We start from the raw sequence: 13,618 nt of genomic DNA on the forward strand, positions 1-13,618 counted from the left end.
CCCCCAGGGGCTGCATTGTCCCCAAGGGCTGCATTGTCCCCCAAGGGGCTGCATTGTCCCCAAGGTCTGCATTGTCCCCAAGGTCTGCATTGTCCCCCAAGGGCTGCATTGTCCCCCAGGGGCTGCATTGTCCCCAGGGGCTGCATTGTCCCCCAAGGGCTGCATTGTCCCCAAGGGGCTGCATTGTCCCCCAAGGGCTGCACTGTCCCCCAAGGGCTGCACTGTCCCCCAAGGGCTGCATTGTCCCCCAAGGGCTGCACTGTCCCCCAAGGGCTGCATTGTCCCCAAGGGGCTGCACTGTCCCCCAAGGGCTGCATTGTCCCCCAAGGGCTGCACTGTCCCCCAAGGGCTGCATTGTCCCCAAGGGGCTGCATTGTCCCCCAGGGCTGCATTGTCCCCAGGGCTGCATTGTCCCCCAGGGCCTGCAATGTCCCCCAGGGGCTGCATTGTCCCCCAGGGGCTGCATTGTCCCCCAAGGGCTGCATTGTCCCCCAGGGCCTGCAATGTCCCCCAGGGGCTGCAATGTCCCCCAAGGGCTGCATTGTCCCCAGGGCTGCATTGTCCCCCAAGGGCTGCATTGTCCCTAAGGCTGCATTGTCCCCCAAGGGCTGCATTGTCCCCAAGGGGCTGCATTGTCCCCAAGGGCTGCATTGTCCCCAAGGGGCTGCATTGTCCCCCAAGGGCTGCATTGTCCCCAAGGGGCTGCATTGTCCCCCAAGGGCTGCATTGTCCCCAAGGGGCTGCATTGTCCCCCAAGGGGCTGCATTGTCCCCCAAGGGCTGCATTGTCCCCCAGGGCCTGCATTGTCCCCCAGGGCCTGCATTGTCCCCCAGGGCTGCACTGTCCCCCAGGGCTGCACTGTCCCCCAGGGCTGCACTGTCCCCCAGGGGCTGCATTGTCCCCAGGCAGTGCTGTGTGCTCCAGCAGCCTCTCTCTGCCTCTCCTGCCCTCAGGTGCTGGAGAAGACCAAGCAGGTGATTGAGAGCCAGCCCAACCAGCCCCTGGTCATCATGGAGATGGAAGCTGGAGCCTCAGCCAAGGTCAGGGCAGGTCCTGCACAGCCTGCCCCGGGCCTGAGCCGCTCCTGCCTGCCCTCTGCTCGCCTCAGAGCCTCTGCCGGGTGCCCAGGCTGGGGGTGGGGGCAGCTGCCACCCCTCAGGCTGCGCTGGCAGAGCTGCCCAGGCTGAGGGCTGGCTGCAGGCAGCCTCCTGAGGGGCAGTGAGGACAAGGTCAGGGGCCTGCAGCTGGGGAGGAACAACCCCAGGCCAGGCTGTGCCGGGTGCCCAAGCTGGCAGCTGGGCAGTGAGGAGGGAGAGCAGCGCTGGGCACTCTGTGTCCCACTCCTGGCCTAGCACAGGGCTCTGCAGGGCTGGGTGGGCTCCTGCCCATGGCCTGAGCTGCCAGCAGGGGAGCTGGGCAGGGGGCTCAGGGGGAGACCCCCTGTGTGCCAGTGGTGCTGGGTGAGGCAGGGGTGCAGGGTGGGGCAAGGGAGCTGTGTGCTGAGCAGGGTGGTGCTGAGCAGAAGTGGTGCTGAGCAGGGGTTGGGTGCTGAGTGGTGGTGGTGCTGCGCAGGGAAGGTGCTGAGCAGGGGCTGGGTGATGAGCAGGGGTGTGGTGCTGAGCGGGGGTTGGGTGCTGAGCAGGGCTGGTGCTGAGCAGGGTGGTGCTGAGCAGGGGTGGTGCTGAGCGGGGGTTGGGTGCTGAGCAGGGGTTGGGTGCTGAGCAGGGGTGGGTGCTGAGCAGGGTGGTGCTGAGCAGGGTGGTGCTGAGTGGGGGTTGGGTGCTGAGCAGGGGTTGGGTGCTGAGCAGGGTGGTGCTGAACAGGGGTGGTGCTGAGCAGGGTGGTGCTGAGTGGGGGGGATGCTGAGCAGGGTGGTGCTGAGGGGGGTTGGGTGCTGAGCAGGGGTGGTGCTGAGCGGGGGTGGTGCTGAGCAGGGTGGTGCTGAGTGGGGGTTGGGTGCTGAGGGGGGGTGGGTGCTGAGCAGGGTGGTGCTGAGCAGGGGTTGGGTGCTGAGGGGGGGTGGGTGCTGAGCAGGGATTGGGTGCTGAGCAGGGTGGTGCTGAGGGGGGTTGGGTGCTGAGCGGGGTGGTGCTGAGGGGGGTTGGGTGCTGAGCAGGGTGGTGCTGAGCAGGGTGGTGCTGAGCAGGGTGGTGCTGAGCTCTGCTGTGCTCCACAGGCCCTGAACGAGTCTCTGAAGCTCTTCAAGAGCTGCTCCCCGCAGACTGCTGCCATGCTCTTCACTGTGGACCCCGAGGCTGGCAGGATCACCTGCCTCTGCCAGGTGCCCCAGGTAATGCCAGCCCTGTGCCAGGGGCCCCAGGTCATGCCAGCCCTGTGCCCTCTGCTCAGCCCTGGGCAGTCAGCACCTGACACCCCCTGGGCAGAGCCACAGAGGCAGTGCCCTGGGGCCTGGGCTCGTGGTGGTGCCAGCCTGGGTGGGGGTGGCTGCGCTGGCAGAGCTGCCCAGGCTGAAGGCTGGCTGCAGGCAGCCTTCTGAGGGGCAGTGAGGACAAGGTCAGGGGCCTGCAGCTGGGGAGGAACAAGCCCAGGCCAGGCTGTGCCAGGTGCCCAAGCTGGCAGCTGGGCAGTGAGGAGGGAGAGCAGCGCTGGGCACTCTGTGTCCCACTCCTGGCCTAGCACAGGGCTCCGCAGGGCTGGGTGGGCTCCTGCCCACGGCCTGAGCTGCCAGCAGGGGGGCTGGGCAGGGGGCTCAGGGAGAGACCCCTTGTGTGCCAGTGGTGCTGTGCAGGGCAGTGCCAGCCAGCAGCAGGCACAGCACTGACGTGGAGAGAGGCCAGGGGAGGCTGTGAGGGTGATGAAGGGCCTGGAGCAGCTCTGCTGGGGAGAAGGCTGAGAGCCCTGGGGGGGTTGGAGAGGGATCTGATCAATGCCCAATGCCTGTGAGTGCCAGGCAGAAGGTGCCAGGCTCTGTGGGCTGATGCCCAGTGACAGGACAAGGAAGAGCAGGGATGAGCTGCAGCCCAGAACAATTGGGTGGTCAGGGGCCTGTGAGGAGCAGCTCTGCCAGGCCATGGAGCTTGTGGCGCTCTGGGAGCGGTGTCCTGGGCCCTGTGTGTGGACAGGGCTGGGCCAGAGAGCTGCTCCCCAGCTCCTGGGCACTGCTGGACCAACAGCACTGGGAGGGGTGGCTGGCAGCCTGAGCTGGCACCCAGTGAGATCTGGGCAGAGGGAGCCTCATGAGGGCCACCAGGGACAAGAGCAGAGTCCTGCAGCTGGGGAGGAGCTGCCCCAGGCACCAGCACAGCCCAGGGCTTGTCCTGCTGGGGAGCAGCTCCAGGGAGAAGGACCTTAGGGTGCCATGGGCAGCAAGTTCTGCATGGCACAGCAATGTGCCCCTGGGACCAAGAGAGCCAATGGGGTCCTGGGGGCTGTGATGGGTTGAAAGTTCTTCCCAAAATTAATGTTGCCAGAGCAGCCCAGAACCCCAGAGCTGGCAGGGGGGCAAGGGAGCTCTAGGCTCAGCCAGTTCCAGCCCCACCCTGCCATGGGCAGGGACACCTCACCCCACAGCAGGTTGCTCACAGCCACCTCCAGCCTGGCTGCAAACACCTCCAGGCATCAGCAGGAGGCTTCCACCACCTCCCTGGGCAGCCTGGGCCAGGCTCTCACCACCCTCCTGACCAACAACTTCTTCCTCACAGCCAACCTCCAGCTCCCCACTTCTCCTTTGGCTCCATCCCCCCCAGTCCTGTCCCTCCCTCACCCCCTCCAGAGTCCCTCCCCAGCTTTCCTGCAGCTCCTGGAAGGCCACAACTAAGTCCTGGCTCTTCCCCCATCCCTGCCCCTCTGCCCCCTCATAGAAGCACAGAACCTTAGAGATGGGAAGGGACCTCCAGAGGTCATTGAGTCCAGATCCTGGAAGGCCACCAGAAGGTCTCTCTGGAGCCTTCTCCTCTCCAGCCTGCACAACCCCAACCCTCTCAGGCTGTCCTCGCAGCAGAGTTGTTAGAACTGAGCCAAAGCAACGCAGCCCAGGTCAAGCAGAAGCCAGCACAGCACAAAGCATCTCCCAGGGTGGAGAAGCCAAAAAGAGAGGCAGCAAGTTTCCCAGACTCCTTCCCATGGTGGACATCTCTCCAGTGGGATCCTTTGGAACCAGCATTGCTCTCCTTCCCCCCCTCTCCCCCCCGTGGTGATTTGTGGCCATTCTACCACTTCCTGCTGGAGAGCCTGGAACAACCCCAGGGGCAGCAAGAGCAGTGTGGCCAGCAGGGCTGGGGAGGTTCTGCTGCCCCTCTGCTCTGCCCTGCTCAGACCACAGCTGCAATCCTGTGTCCAGCTCTGGGCTCCCCAGCCCCAGAGAGACAGAGACCTGCTGGGGAGATCCCAAGGGAGAGCCACGAGGATCCTTAGGGGACTTGAGCAGCTCCCCTGTGAGGAGAGACTGAGAGCCCTGGGGCTGTTCAGTCTGGAGAGGAGAAGGCTGAGAGGGGATCTGATCAATGCCTGTCAATAGCTGAGGGCTGGGGGGCAAGGGGAGGGGGCCAAGCTCTGGTGGGTGGTGCACAGCAATGAGCCAAGGTTCAAGCCAACGATGGATGCAGACTGGAAGAGAGGAGGTTCAGCCTCAACAGGAGGAGAAACTTCTTTGGTGTGAGGGTGCTGGAGGCCTGGAGCAGGCTGCCCAGGGAGGTTGTGGAGTCTCCTTGGGTGGAGACTCTTAAACCCCTCCTGGATGCCTTCCTGTGCAGACTGCCCTGGGTGACCCTGCTCTGGCAGTGGGGTTGGACTCAGTCATCCCTGGAGGTCCCTTCCCACCTCTAAGGTTCTGTGCTTCTGGGTGGGGGGCAGAGGGGCAGGGATGGGGGAAGAGCCAGGACTTGGTTGTGGCCTTCCAGGATCTGCAGGGGGCTGCAGGAAAGCTGGGGAGGGACTTTGGAGGGGGTGAGGGAGGGACAGGACTGGGGGGGATGGAACAAAAGGAGCAGTGGGGAGCTGGAGATTGGCTGTGAGGAAGAAGTTGTTGGGCAGGAGGGTGGTGAGAGCCTGGCCCAGGCTGCCCAGGGAGGTGGTGGAAGCCTCATCCTCATCCCTGGAGGTTTTGAAAGCCAGGCTGGAGACCTGCTCTAGTGTGAGGTGCCCCTGCCCATGGCAGGAGGGCTGGAACTGGATCATCCTCGAGGTGCCTTCCAGCCCTGACAGCTCTGTGGTTCTCTCATTGCTGGCCCTGGTCTCCTCCAGAAGATCCACCTGGAAGAGCTTTGTCCTGCTGCTGGAACCTCTTCCCTCGCTGCTGGCAGAGTTGAGGTCGAGCTCCACCTTACTTCAGCTCTTTCTTTCCGTCCCCAGGAGGCCGCCGCCAAGGGCCTGAAGGCCAACCAGTGGGTGCAGGAGGTGTCTGCCCTGATGGACGGCAAGGGCGGGGGGAAGGACGTCTCGGCGCAGGCCACGGGCAAGAACGTAGGCTGCCTGCAGGAGGCCCTCCGGGTGGCCACGGACTTTGCCCGGCTGCGGCTGGGGGAGCTGAAGAACTGACGCTGGAAGTGGGGGCTGGGGTCCCCAGCACCCCCCCGGCCTGTCCCCTGCCTGCTGCCTGAGCCCCCCCTGACCCTCCCACTCTGTACCTCAATAAAAGCTGCTGCCCTGCGCCCTGCCTCGTCTCTGCCCACGGGACGGGACGGGACGGGACGGGACGGGACGGGACGGGACGGGACGGGACGGGACGGGACGGGACGGGACGGGACGGTTCCGCCTCCTCCCCTCCCCTTCTCCCTTTCTCCTCCCCTCCCTTCCTCCGCCTCCTCCCCTCCCCTTCCTCCTCCCCTTGCCCTCTCCCCTCCCCTTCCTCTTTTCCTCCTTTCCTCCCTCCCCTTCCTCCTCCTCCTCTCCCGCCTTTCCCCTTCCGCTTCCTCGGCGCCCAGCATGCCGCTGGATCACCGCCGGGTGCGGGGCCCGGAGGAGTCGCAGCCGCCGGAGCTGTGGGCGGGGGTCCCGGCGCAGCAGCAGGAGGAAGAGGATGAGGATGGCGCAGCCCCGCGGGACCCCTACGCCCTGCGGCCTCTCTTCGCCCGGGCCGGGCTGCTGAGCCAGGCGGAGGGCTCGGCTTACGTGGAGCTGAGCGGCGGCACCAAGGTGCTGTGCGCCGCCTGGGGCCCGCGGGAGGCGGCCGAGCCCGGGGCCCCGGCGCCGGCGGGGGGCGGGAGGCTGCTGTGCGAGTTCCGCCGGGCGCCGTTCGCGGGGCGCGGCGCTCGCTGCCGGCCGGGCTCGGCGGCGGAGCGGGAGGCGGAGCGGGAGGCGGCGGCGGCGCTGCGGGAGGCGCTGGAGCCGGCGGTGCGGCTGGCTCGGTACCCGCGGGCGCGGCTGGCCGTCAGCGCCCTGCTGCTGCAGGACGGGGGCTCGGCGCTGGCCGCCGCCATCAGCGGCGCGGCGCTGGCGCTGGCGGACGCGGGCGTGGAGATGTACGACCTGGCGGTGGGCTGCGCCCTCTGCCGCGCCCCGGGGCCCGACGGCGCCTGGCTGCTGCAGCCCGGCGAGGCCGAGGAGCGCCGCGCCGCCAGCCGCCTCACCCTGGCGCTGCTGCCCGCCCTCAACCAGGTCTCCGCCGTGCTGGGCGGCGGCGAGGGCGGCCCCCCCGACGCCTGGGCGCAGGCGGTGCGCCTCGGCCTCGACGGCTGCCACCGCCTGTACCCCGTGCTGCGGCACAGCCTGCTGCGGGCTGCGCGCCGCCGCGGGGCCGACACCGGCACCGCTACCGGCACCGGCACTGCCTGAGCGCCGCCGCGGGGCCGACACCGCCACCGGCACCGCTACCGGCACCGGCACCGCCTGAGCGCCGCCGCGGGGCTGCCCAAGCCAGCCGGGGTGACCTTGGCCCCCAGGCACCATCCAGGCTGCCCTCCGTGCGCTCTGGAGCCGGTCTGCATCACACTTCATGCTGCCAGAGACCTCCAGAGCCAGCCCCATCCACACTTCATGCTGCCAGAGACCCCCAGAGCCAGCCTGATCCACACTTCCTGCTCCTGGAGACCCCCAGAGCCAGCCTGATCCACACTTCCTGCTCCTGGAGACCTCCAGAGCCAGCCTGATCCATACTTCCTGCTCCTGGAGACCTCCAGAGCCAGCCTGATCCACACTTCATGTTCCTGGAGACCTTCAGAGCCAGCCCTATCCACACTTCCTGCTCCTGGAGACCTCCAGAGCCAGCCTGATCCACACTTCCTGCTCCTGGAGACCTCCAGAGCCAGCCTGATCCACACTTCATGTTCCTGGAGACCTCCAGAGCCAGCCCCATCCACATTTCATGTTCCTGGAGACCTCCAGAGCCAGCCTGATCCACACTTCCTGCTGCCAGAGACCTCCAGGACCAGCCTAATGCACACTTCATGTTCCTGGAGACCTCCAGAGCCAGCTTGATCCACACTTCATGCTCCTGGAGACCTCCAGAGCCAGCCCCATCCACATTTCATGTTCCTGGAGACCCCCCTCAGAGCTGCCAGCATAGACTTTGACCCAAGAGACCCTCCCAAGGGCACCCAGCTCTGCATCCCCACCCCCACCAGCTAGCCCCAAACTGCTCTATGCCTCCTGGGGGCTGTGTGAGGAGCCCCTGTGCTGCAGGAGCCCCCACTGGAGTGACCCCCACAGGCCTGGTGGAGCCTCAGGCTGTCAGAATGCCCCCAGCAGGGCCCCCCTGCTGCCAGAGACTCCCCAGAGACTCCCTGGGGGGACCCCCCCCCTCACACCAAGGTGCCCTCGGTGCCACCTGTGCAGGCAGAGCCCCTCCATGGCTGGGCCCTGCTGCCCCCAGGGTGCTGAGGGGGGCAGGATGGGGCCCTGCTGGGTTTGTTTTGCTAATAAAGACTCTTTTTTCAAGGGAGGCTTCTGAGGGCCAGGCTCTGCTGGGGCCTCTGCTGGCAGAGCTGCAGGGATGCCCTCAGGGTGGGCAGCTGCTGGGCACTGGGCTCAGAGAGGCAGCAAATCGTGGAAGGGGTTGGCTGGGAAGGGACCTCCAGAGGCCACCCTGCAGCCAGCAGGGACAGCCCCAGCCAGAGCAGCTCTGGGGCTCACAGCCACAACCAACCTGCCCTGCAGTGGGGCCAGCCATGGGGCAGCTCCCTGGGCAGCCTGGGCCAGGCTCTCCCCACCCTCAGTGCCAAACATTTCTCCTTCTCTCCACTCTCAATCACTCTCAGTTCAAACCATCACCCCTTGCCCTGCTCCAAACTCTGGCCCCAGCCTTCTGGGAGTCCTTCCAGCACTGCAAGGCCACCAGAAGGTCTCCCTGGAGCCTTCTGCATGCTGCCCAAGCCCAACTCTCTCAGCCTGGCCTCACAGCAGAGCCCTTCCAGCCCTGCCAGCACTGCTGTGGCCTCCTCTGGCCCTGCTCCAGCAGGTCCCTGTCTGTGCTGAGGGCTCCAGAGCTGCCCCAGCACTGCAGGGGAGGTCTCAGCAGAGCACAGCAGAGGGGCAGAGTCCCCTCCTTGCCCCTGCTGCCCACCCTGCTGGGGAGCAGCCCAGGGCATGGCTGGGGCAGCACTCGGTGCCAGCTCATCCCCAGCTCTGCACCCCCAAGGCTTTTCTCAGGGCTGCATCCCCAGCCTGGACTGAGGGGGAGGTTGCCCTGACCCAGGGGCAGGAGGTTGCCCTTGGCCTCGTTGAACCTCCTGGGATTCACCTTCCCATCTGCTCCTACTGCCCCCCAGAGCCCAGGGCTGTGCCAGGGGGCACACAGAAATGGGGGGCACCAATCGGGGGGGGCGTCAGGCAGGGAAAAAGCTGGGTGGGAACCAAAGAACCAGAGGCAAGGACTAGGAATTCTTTGTCCTTCCAGCACAACTCAGCCTCCCCAGGGCACACCAGAGCCCACCAGTGCCAGAGGGACCTGAAGTGGGGCACACTGCAGCTTCCCTGGGCACAGGAGCCCTGGCACAGCTGCTCACAGGGGCACTGCTGCCCACAGATGTGAGCTTTGGCCCAGAGCAGCTCATGGGAAACCAGGGAGGGGACACTGGCAGCAGGGGGGGCAGGGAGCAGCTGGGTCTGCATCACCCCAGGGCTGCAGGCAGCGCTGGAGCTCAGCACCTCCCTGCCCCAAGCCCCTGGAGAGCCACTCAGAGCTGTACTGGGCTGGATCCTCCTCCCCATGGCACCCTGGGGGGCTGCTGGGCAGCTCCTGAAGCCCTCCCAGGGTTGTGCCTCCTCCCCATGGCATCGTGGGGGGCTGCTGGGCAGCTCCTGAAGCCCTCCCAGGCTGTGCCCAGGGTTGTGCCTCCATCCCATGGCACCGTGGGAGGCTGCTGGGCAGCTCCTGAAGCCCTTCCAGGCTGTGCCCAGGGTTGTGCCTCCATCCCATGGCATCGTGGGGGGCTGCTGGGCAGCTCCTGAAGCCCTCCCAGGCTGTGCCCAGGGTTGTGCCTCCATCCCATGGCATCATGCCCTCTGATCCAGTTCCAGGAGGGGTCTGAAGGCTGGGCTGGAGCATTGGGATGTGACCTGTGCCCCAGGGAGCCCCAGGGTGCTGCCTCTGGGCGGGGGGGTGCTGGCATGCAGGGCAGCCAGGCTTTGGGATGCTCCTTTGGGATGCACCCTGGGGCGTTTTGCCCTTTCCCTGCCCTCCTCTGCTTGTCCCTGGCTCTGGAAAGAGCAGGAGGGAGAGCAGCAAGGCCCTGGGGCACAAACACTTCCCCCACTGGCGTCTGGCAGGGCTGGCAGCAGGTGTGGCTGTGCCAGGAGTGGGCACCACTGTGCATGGCACAGGCTGGCAGCCCCAGAGGGGACAGGAACTCGGGACAGGGAGGGCTGGGCATGCAGCCAGGCCATGGCACCCAGCCCCTCTGCCCTCGGGCTCTGGCATCCCCTGCCAGGAGAGGGGCAGAGTGTGGCTGCCCCCAGTGTGCCCCAGCAGCCTGGCACAGGGAGCCCAGGGCCCAGCTGGGGGAAGGGGGGTTGCAGCCTGGGCTGCTGCAGGGGGCTGGGGGCTGTCACAGCTTCACAGATGGCCCTGGGTGGGAAGGGAGCCTCCCAGGTCACCTTGCCCAACCCCCTGCAGGGGCAGCTCCACCACTTGTCCCAGGTCCCCGTTTGGAGCCCGAGCTGCTGAGCAGAGCTGCCTGAGTGCAGCCATCCAGCCAAGCCCTGGCCCCCCGGGGCCACCCCTCCAGCCCATGCTGGGCCACTTTGGGGACCAGGAGACCATGTAGGGCAGGCTCAAACTGCCTCCCCCCTGAGGTCACATCTCCAGCCCTGGCTCCCTGGCCCTGCTCCTCTCCCAGCACCCAGCAGGAGCTGCCCCACTGCAGGGCAAGGCCAGGCTGGGCCCAGAGCTCCTCCTGGCTCTGTGGGGAAGGAGAGGAGGAGCCCAGAGGGGTGCCAGGGAAGGGAGTGGCTCTGCTGGCCCCGCAGCAGCCTCCTCCCCTGGGTGCCCCATCCCCAGGAGCCCCATGCCAGCCAGGGTGGCAGGAAGCACCTCTGCTGCTGAGTGGCAGTAGCCCCCACAGACACTTCCCTGCCTTTGCTCTTGCCCCTGCTGCTTCTTGGGGAGCCCCCAGCCTGCCAGCAGGACTCTGGCAGCTGCTGCCCACCATGGGCTGGTGCCACTCCCCTCCATGCCAGCAGGGCCCCCAGCCACGGCCAGACCCTGCCACAGGCCACCAGGGGCCACCCCAGCACCATCGGCCCTTGGCCTCTCCCTGGGGTGGCAGGGGAGGGTATCCCTGCCCGGGGGGTGGTGGGCAGGGGGCATCCCCTGCTGAGAAGACATCCTTGTGCTGGGGGGAAAATGGCACTGGGGTGTCCTGCCAGGGCTGGGAGGACATCCCTGTCCTGGGGCAGTGAGGTGCCAATGGTGTGGGGCAGTGATGGCAGAAGGCCAGCCCTGGCCTAGGGGACTGGGATGGGGCAGCTCTGACCTGGGGGTCTGGGATGGGGCAGCTCTGACCTGGAGGACTGGGATGGGGCAGCTCTGACCTGGGGGTCTGGGATGGGGAGCCCTGACCTGGGGGACTGGGATGGGGCAGCCCTGACCTGGGGGGACTGGGATGGGGAGCCCTGGCCTGGGGGGACTGGGATGGGGCAGCCGTGACCTGGGGGTCTGGGATGGGGCAGCCCTGACCTGGGGGACTGGGATGGGGCAGCTCTGACCTGGGGGTCTGGGATGGGGCAGCCCTGGCCTGGGGGACTGGGATGGGGCAGCCCTGACCCAGGAGGACATCCCTGTCCCGGAGGAAATGGGATGTGGGCATCTCAGCACTGGGAGGACATCTCTGTCCTGGAGGGTATCCTGGTGTTGGGAGGACCTCTCTGTGTGGGGTGGGCAATGGTATGGGGGAGCCCCAACACCAGGAGGTACTGTGAGGGGTGCCCTCTGCCCTGGGGGCGTGATGGCATGGGGGGCATCCCGGTCCTGGGAAGGTAGCCCTGGTCTGGGAGTGCTGGTGTGGGGGCACCCCTGTGCTGGGAGGACATTCCTGAGCTGGGGAGGTGATGGTGTGAGGGACACCCAGACACTGTCCCTGTCCCCGAGGGACAGCCCTGGCTGCTGCGGGCACTGCGCTGGGGCTGGCAGGACATCCCTGCACCGGGGGGCAGCGGTTTGGAGCCATCCCGGGGCTGGCAGGACATCCCTGCACCGGGGGGCAGCGGTTTGGAGCCATCCCGGGGCTGGCAGGACATCCCTGCACCGAGGGGCAGCGGTTTGGAGCCATCCCGGGGCTGGCAGGACGTCCCTGCACCGAGGGGCAGCGGTTTGGAGCCATCCCGGGGCTGGCAGGACATCCCTGCACCGAGGGGCAGCGGTTTGGAGCCATCCCGGGGCTGGCAGGACATCCCTGCACCGAGGGGCAGCGGTTTGGAGCCATCCCGGGGCTGGCAGGACGTCCCTGCACCGAGGGGCAGCGGTTTGGAGCCATCCCGGGGCTGGCAGGACGTCCCTGCACCGAGGGGCAGCGGTTTGGAGCCATCCCGGGGCTGGCAGGACGTCCCTGCCCCGGGGCAATGGAAACGGGAGGGCACCCCGGGCCCGAGAGCACATCGCAGCGCTGGGGAGGGACCGGTGCCGGGGAGCGGGGCAGCTCGGTACCGGGAGCACGGAGCGGTCCGGCGGGGCGAGGGGAGGCACCCCCGTACCGGGGACAGGCCCTGCTCGGGGTGGGGGTCTCTGGGGGGCAGGGGGTTCAGCAGCAGGCTGGCTACGGAGGGGGCACCCCCACGGCGGGGACAGGCAGCCCGGCACCGGAGCACCTCCCTGGGGCCGGCGAGCGGGCAGAGTGCCGAGCCTGGACTGGGGAGGGCCCCCGGCTGGGGAGGGCCGGGGCTGGGGGTCGGCTCGGGGGGGTACTCACATCTCCAGCCCTCGTCCCCGCTGCCCAAGAGCGCCATGGCCCCCGCAGCCCCCGGCCCCAGCGCTCCGCCGCCGGCTCTGCCACCGGCGGGCGAGGGGAGACCGCGGGCGGCGGCAGCGCGGCGGGGAGAGGGAGGGAGGCAGCGCGGAGGGGAGAGGGAGGGAGGCAGCGCGGAGGGGAGAGAGAGGGAGGCAGCGCGGCGGGGAGAGGGAGGCAGCGCGGCGGGGAGAGGGAGGCAGCACGGCAGGGAGAGGGAGGGAGGCAGCGCGGCGGGGAGAGGGAGGGAGGCAGCGCGGCAGGGAGAGGGAGGCAGCGCGGCAGGGAGAGGGAGGGAGGCAGCGCGGCGGGGAGAGGGAGGGAGGCAGCGCGGCGGGGAGAGGGAGGCAGGTGAGGGGACAGGAGCCACAACCCCGGCCCGGTCCCGGCACAGCGGCGGTCGACGGCAGCGGACCCGCCCGCAACGGCGGGGCTGAGCCTCGGCCTTCCCCGAGCCTGTGGAGGGACCGACGTGGCGGATGTGCTGGGCCTTCCTCCATCCTCCTCCTCCATTCCCATCCTCATCCTCCGTCCCCATCTTTCTGCTGCGTCCCCATCCTCCTCCTCTGTCCCCATCCTCCATCCCCATCCTCCTTCTCCATCCACATCCACATCCCTATCCTCCATCCCCACCCTCCATCCCAATCCCCCTCCTCCACCATCCTCCTCCTCCATCCTTCTCCTCCATCCCCATCCTCCTTCTCCATCCTCCTCCTCCTCCATCCCCATCTTCCTCCTCCATCCTCCTCCTCCATCCTCCTCCCTCCTCCTTCTCCATCCTTCTCCTCCATCCCCATCCTCCTTCTCCATCCTCCTCCTCCTCCATCCCCGTCTTCCTCCTCCATCCCCATCCTCCCCGGGCTCCTTCTCCCATCTCCTGCCTCCTCTCCACCCCTGCACGGTGCCAGCCTGGGGACACCATTGCCACGTCCCCTTCCAGAAGCACCCACTGGCACCCACTGGCACGGGGGGCACAGCTGTGCACTCAGCACAGGGTGCTGCAGCCTGAGGCCGTCCTGGGGCAGGAGAAGCAGCTCCTGGCCAGCAGCAGCCCTCCACAACCCCCCCGGGCTGCTGGAGACAGAGCTGGGCCCAGGAGCCAGCCCCTGCTGCAGGGCTGGAGCCGAGGGAGCTGGCAGCATGCAGGCTGTGCCAGAGGGAGAGGCTGGGGGCAGGCAGGAGCATGGCCCCCCCGGGGCAGGAAGGGTCTTTATTAAGCACCCAGCAGTGGGGAGGGGCTGAGTGCTGGGGAGGGGCCCGCGGTGCCCCTGGCCGGGGCTGGG

The 13,618-nt window shown here is 67.7% G+C and overlaps 2 protein-coding genes across 3 annotated transcripts in view; both read left to right on the forward strand.

Annotated features, from left to right (window-relative positions):
• AARS1 (alanyl-tRNA synthetase 1) overlaps positions 1-5,608 on the forward strand; it is a 31,786-nt gene extending 26,178 nt beyond the window's left edge. For both annotated transcript variants that reach the window (XM_068166610.1, XM_068166612.1), the window contains exons 19-21: positions 954-1,040; positions 2,177-2,290; positions 5,311-5,608. In XM_068166610.1, coding sequence (XP_068022711.1) covers positions 954-1,040; positions 2,177-2,290; positions 5,311-5,496 — 387 coding nt within the window. In that variant the 3' untranslated portion in view covers positions 5,497-5,608. The remainder of the gene's footprint in view (positions 1-953; positions 1,041-2,176; positions 2,291-5,310) is intronic.
• A 223-nt stretch (positions 5,609-5,831) lies between these two features.
• EXOSC6 (exosome component 6) lies at positions 5,832-7,830 on the forward strand. The gene has a single exon (XM_068166547.1). It carries the CDS (start codon positions 5,884-5,886, stop codon positions 6,730-6,732), a length of 849 nt encoding a protein of 282 aa, XP_068022648.1. The 5' UTR covers positions 5,832-5,883; the 3' UTR covers positions 6,733-7,830.
• The last annotated feature ends 5,788 nt before the right edge of the window (positions 7,831-13,618 follow it).

Source organism: Melanerpes formicivorus, unplaced genomic scaffold, assembly GCF_026170545.1.
Source record: "Melanerpes formicivorus ecotype bairdi unplaced genomic scaffold, bMelFor1.0.p_v2 SCAF_102, whole genome shotgun sequence".
Taxonomy (NCBI): domain Eukaryota; kingdom Metazoa; phylum Chordata; class Aves; order Piciformes; family Picidae; genus Melanerpes; species Melanerpes formicivorus.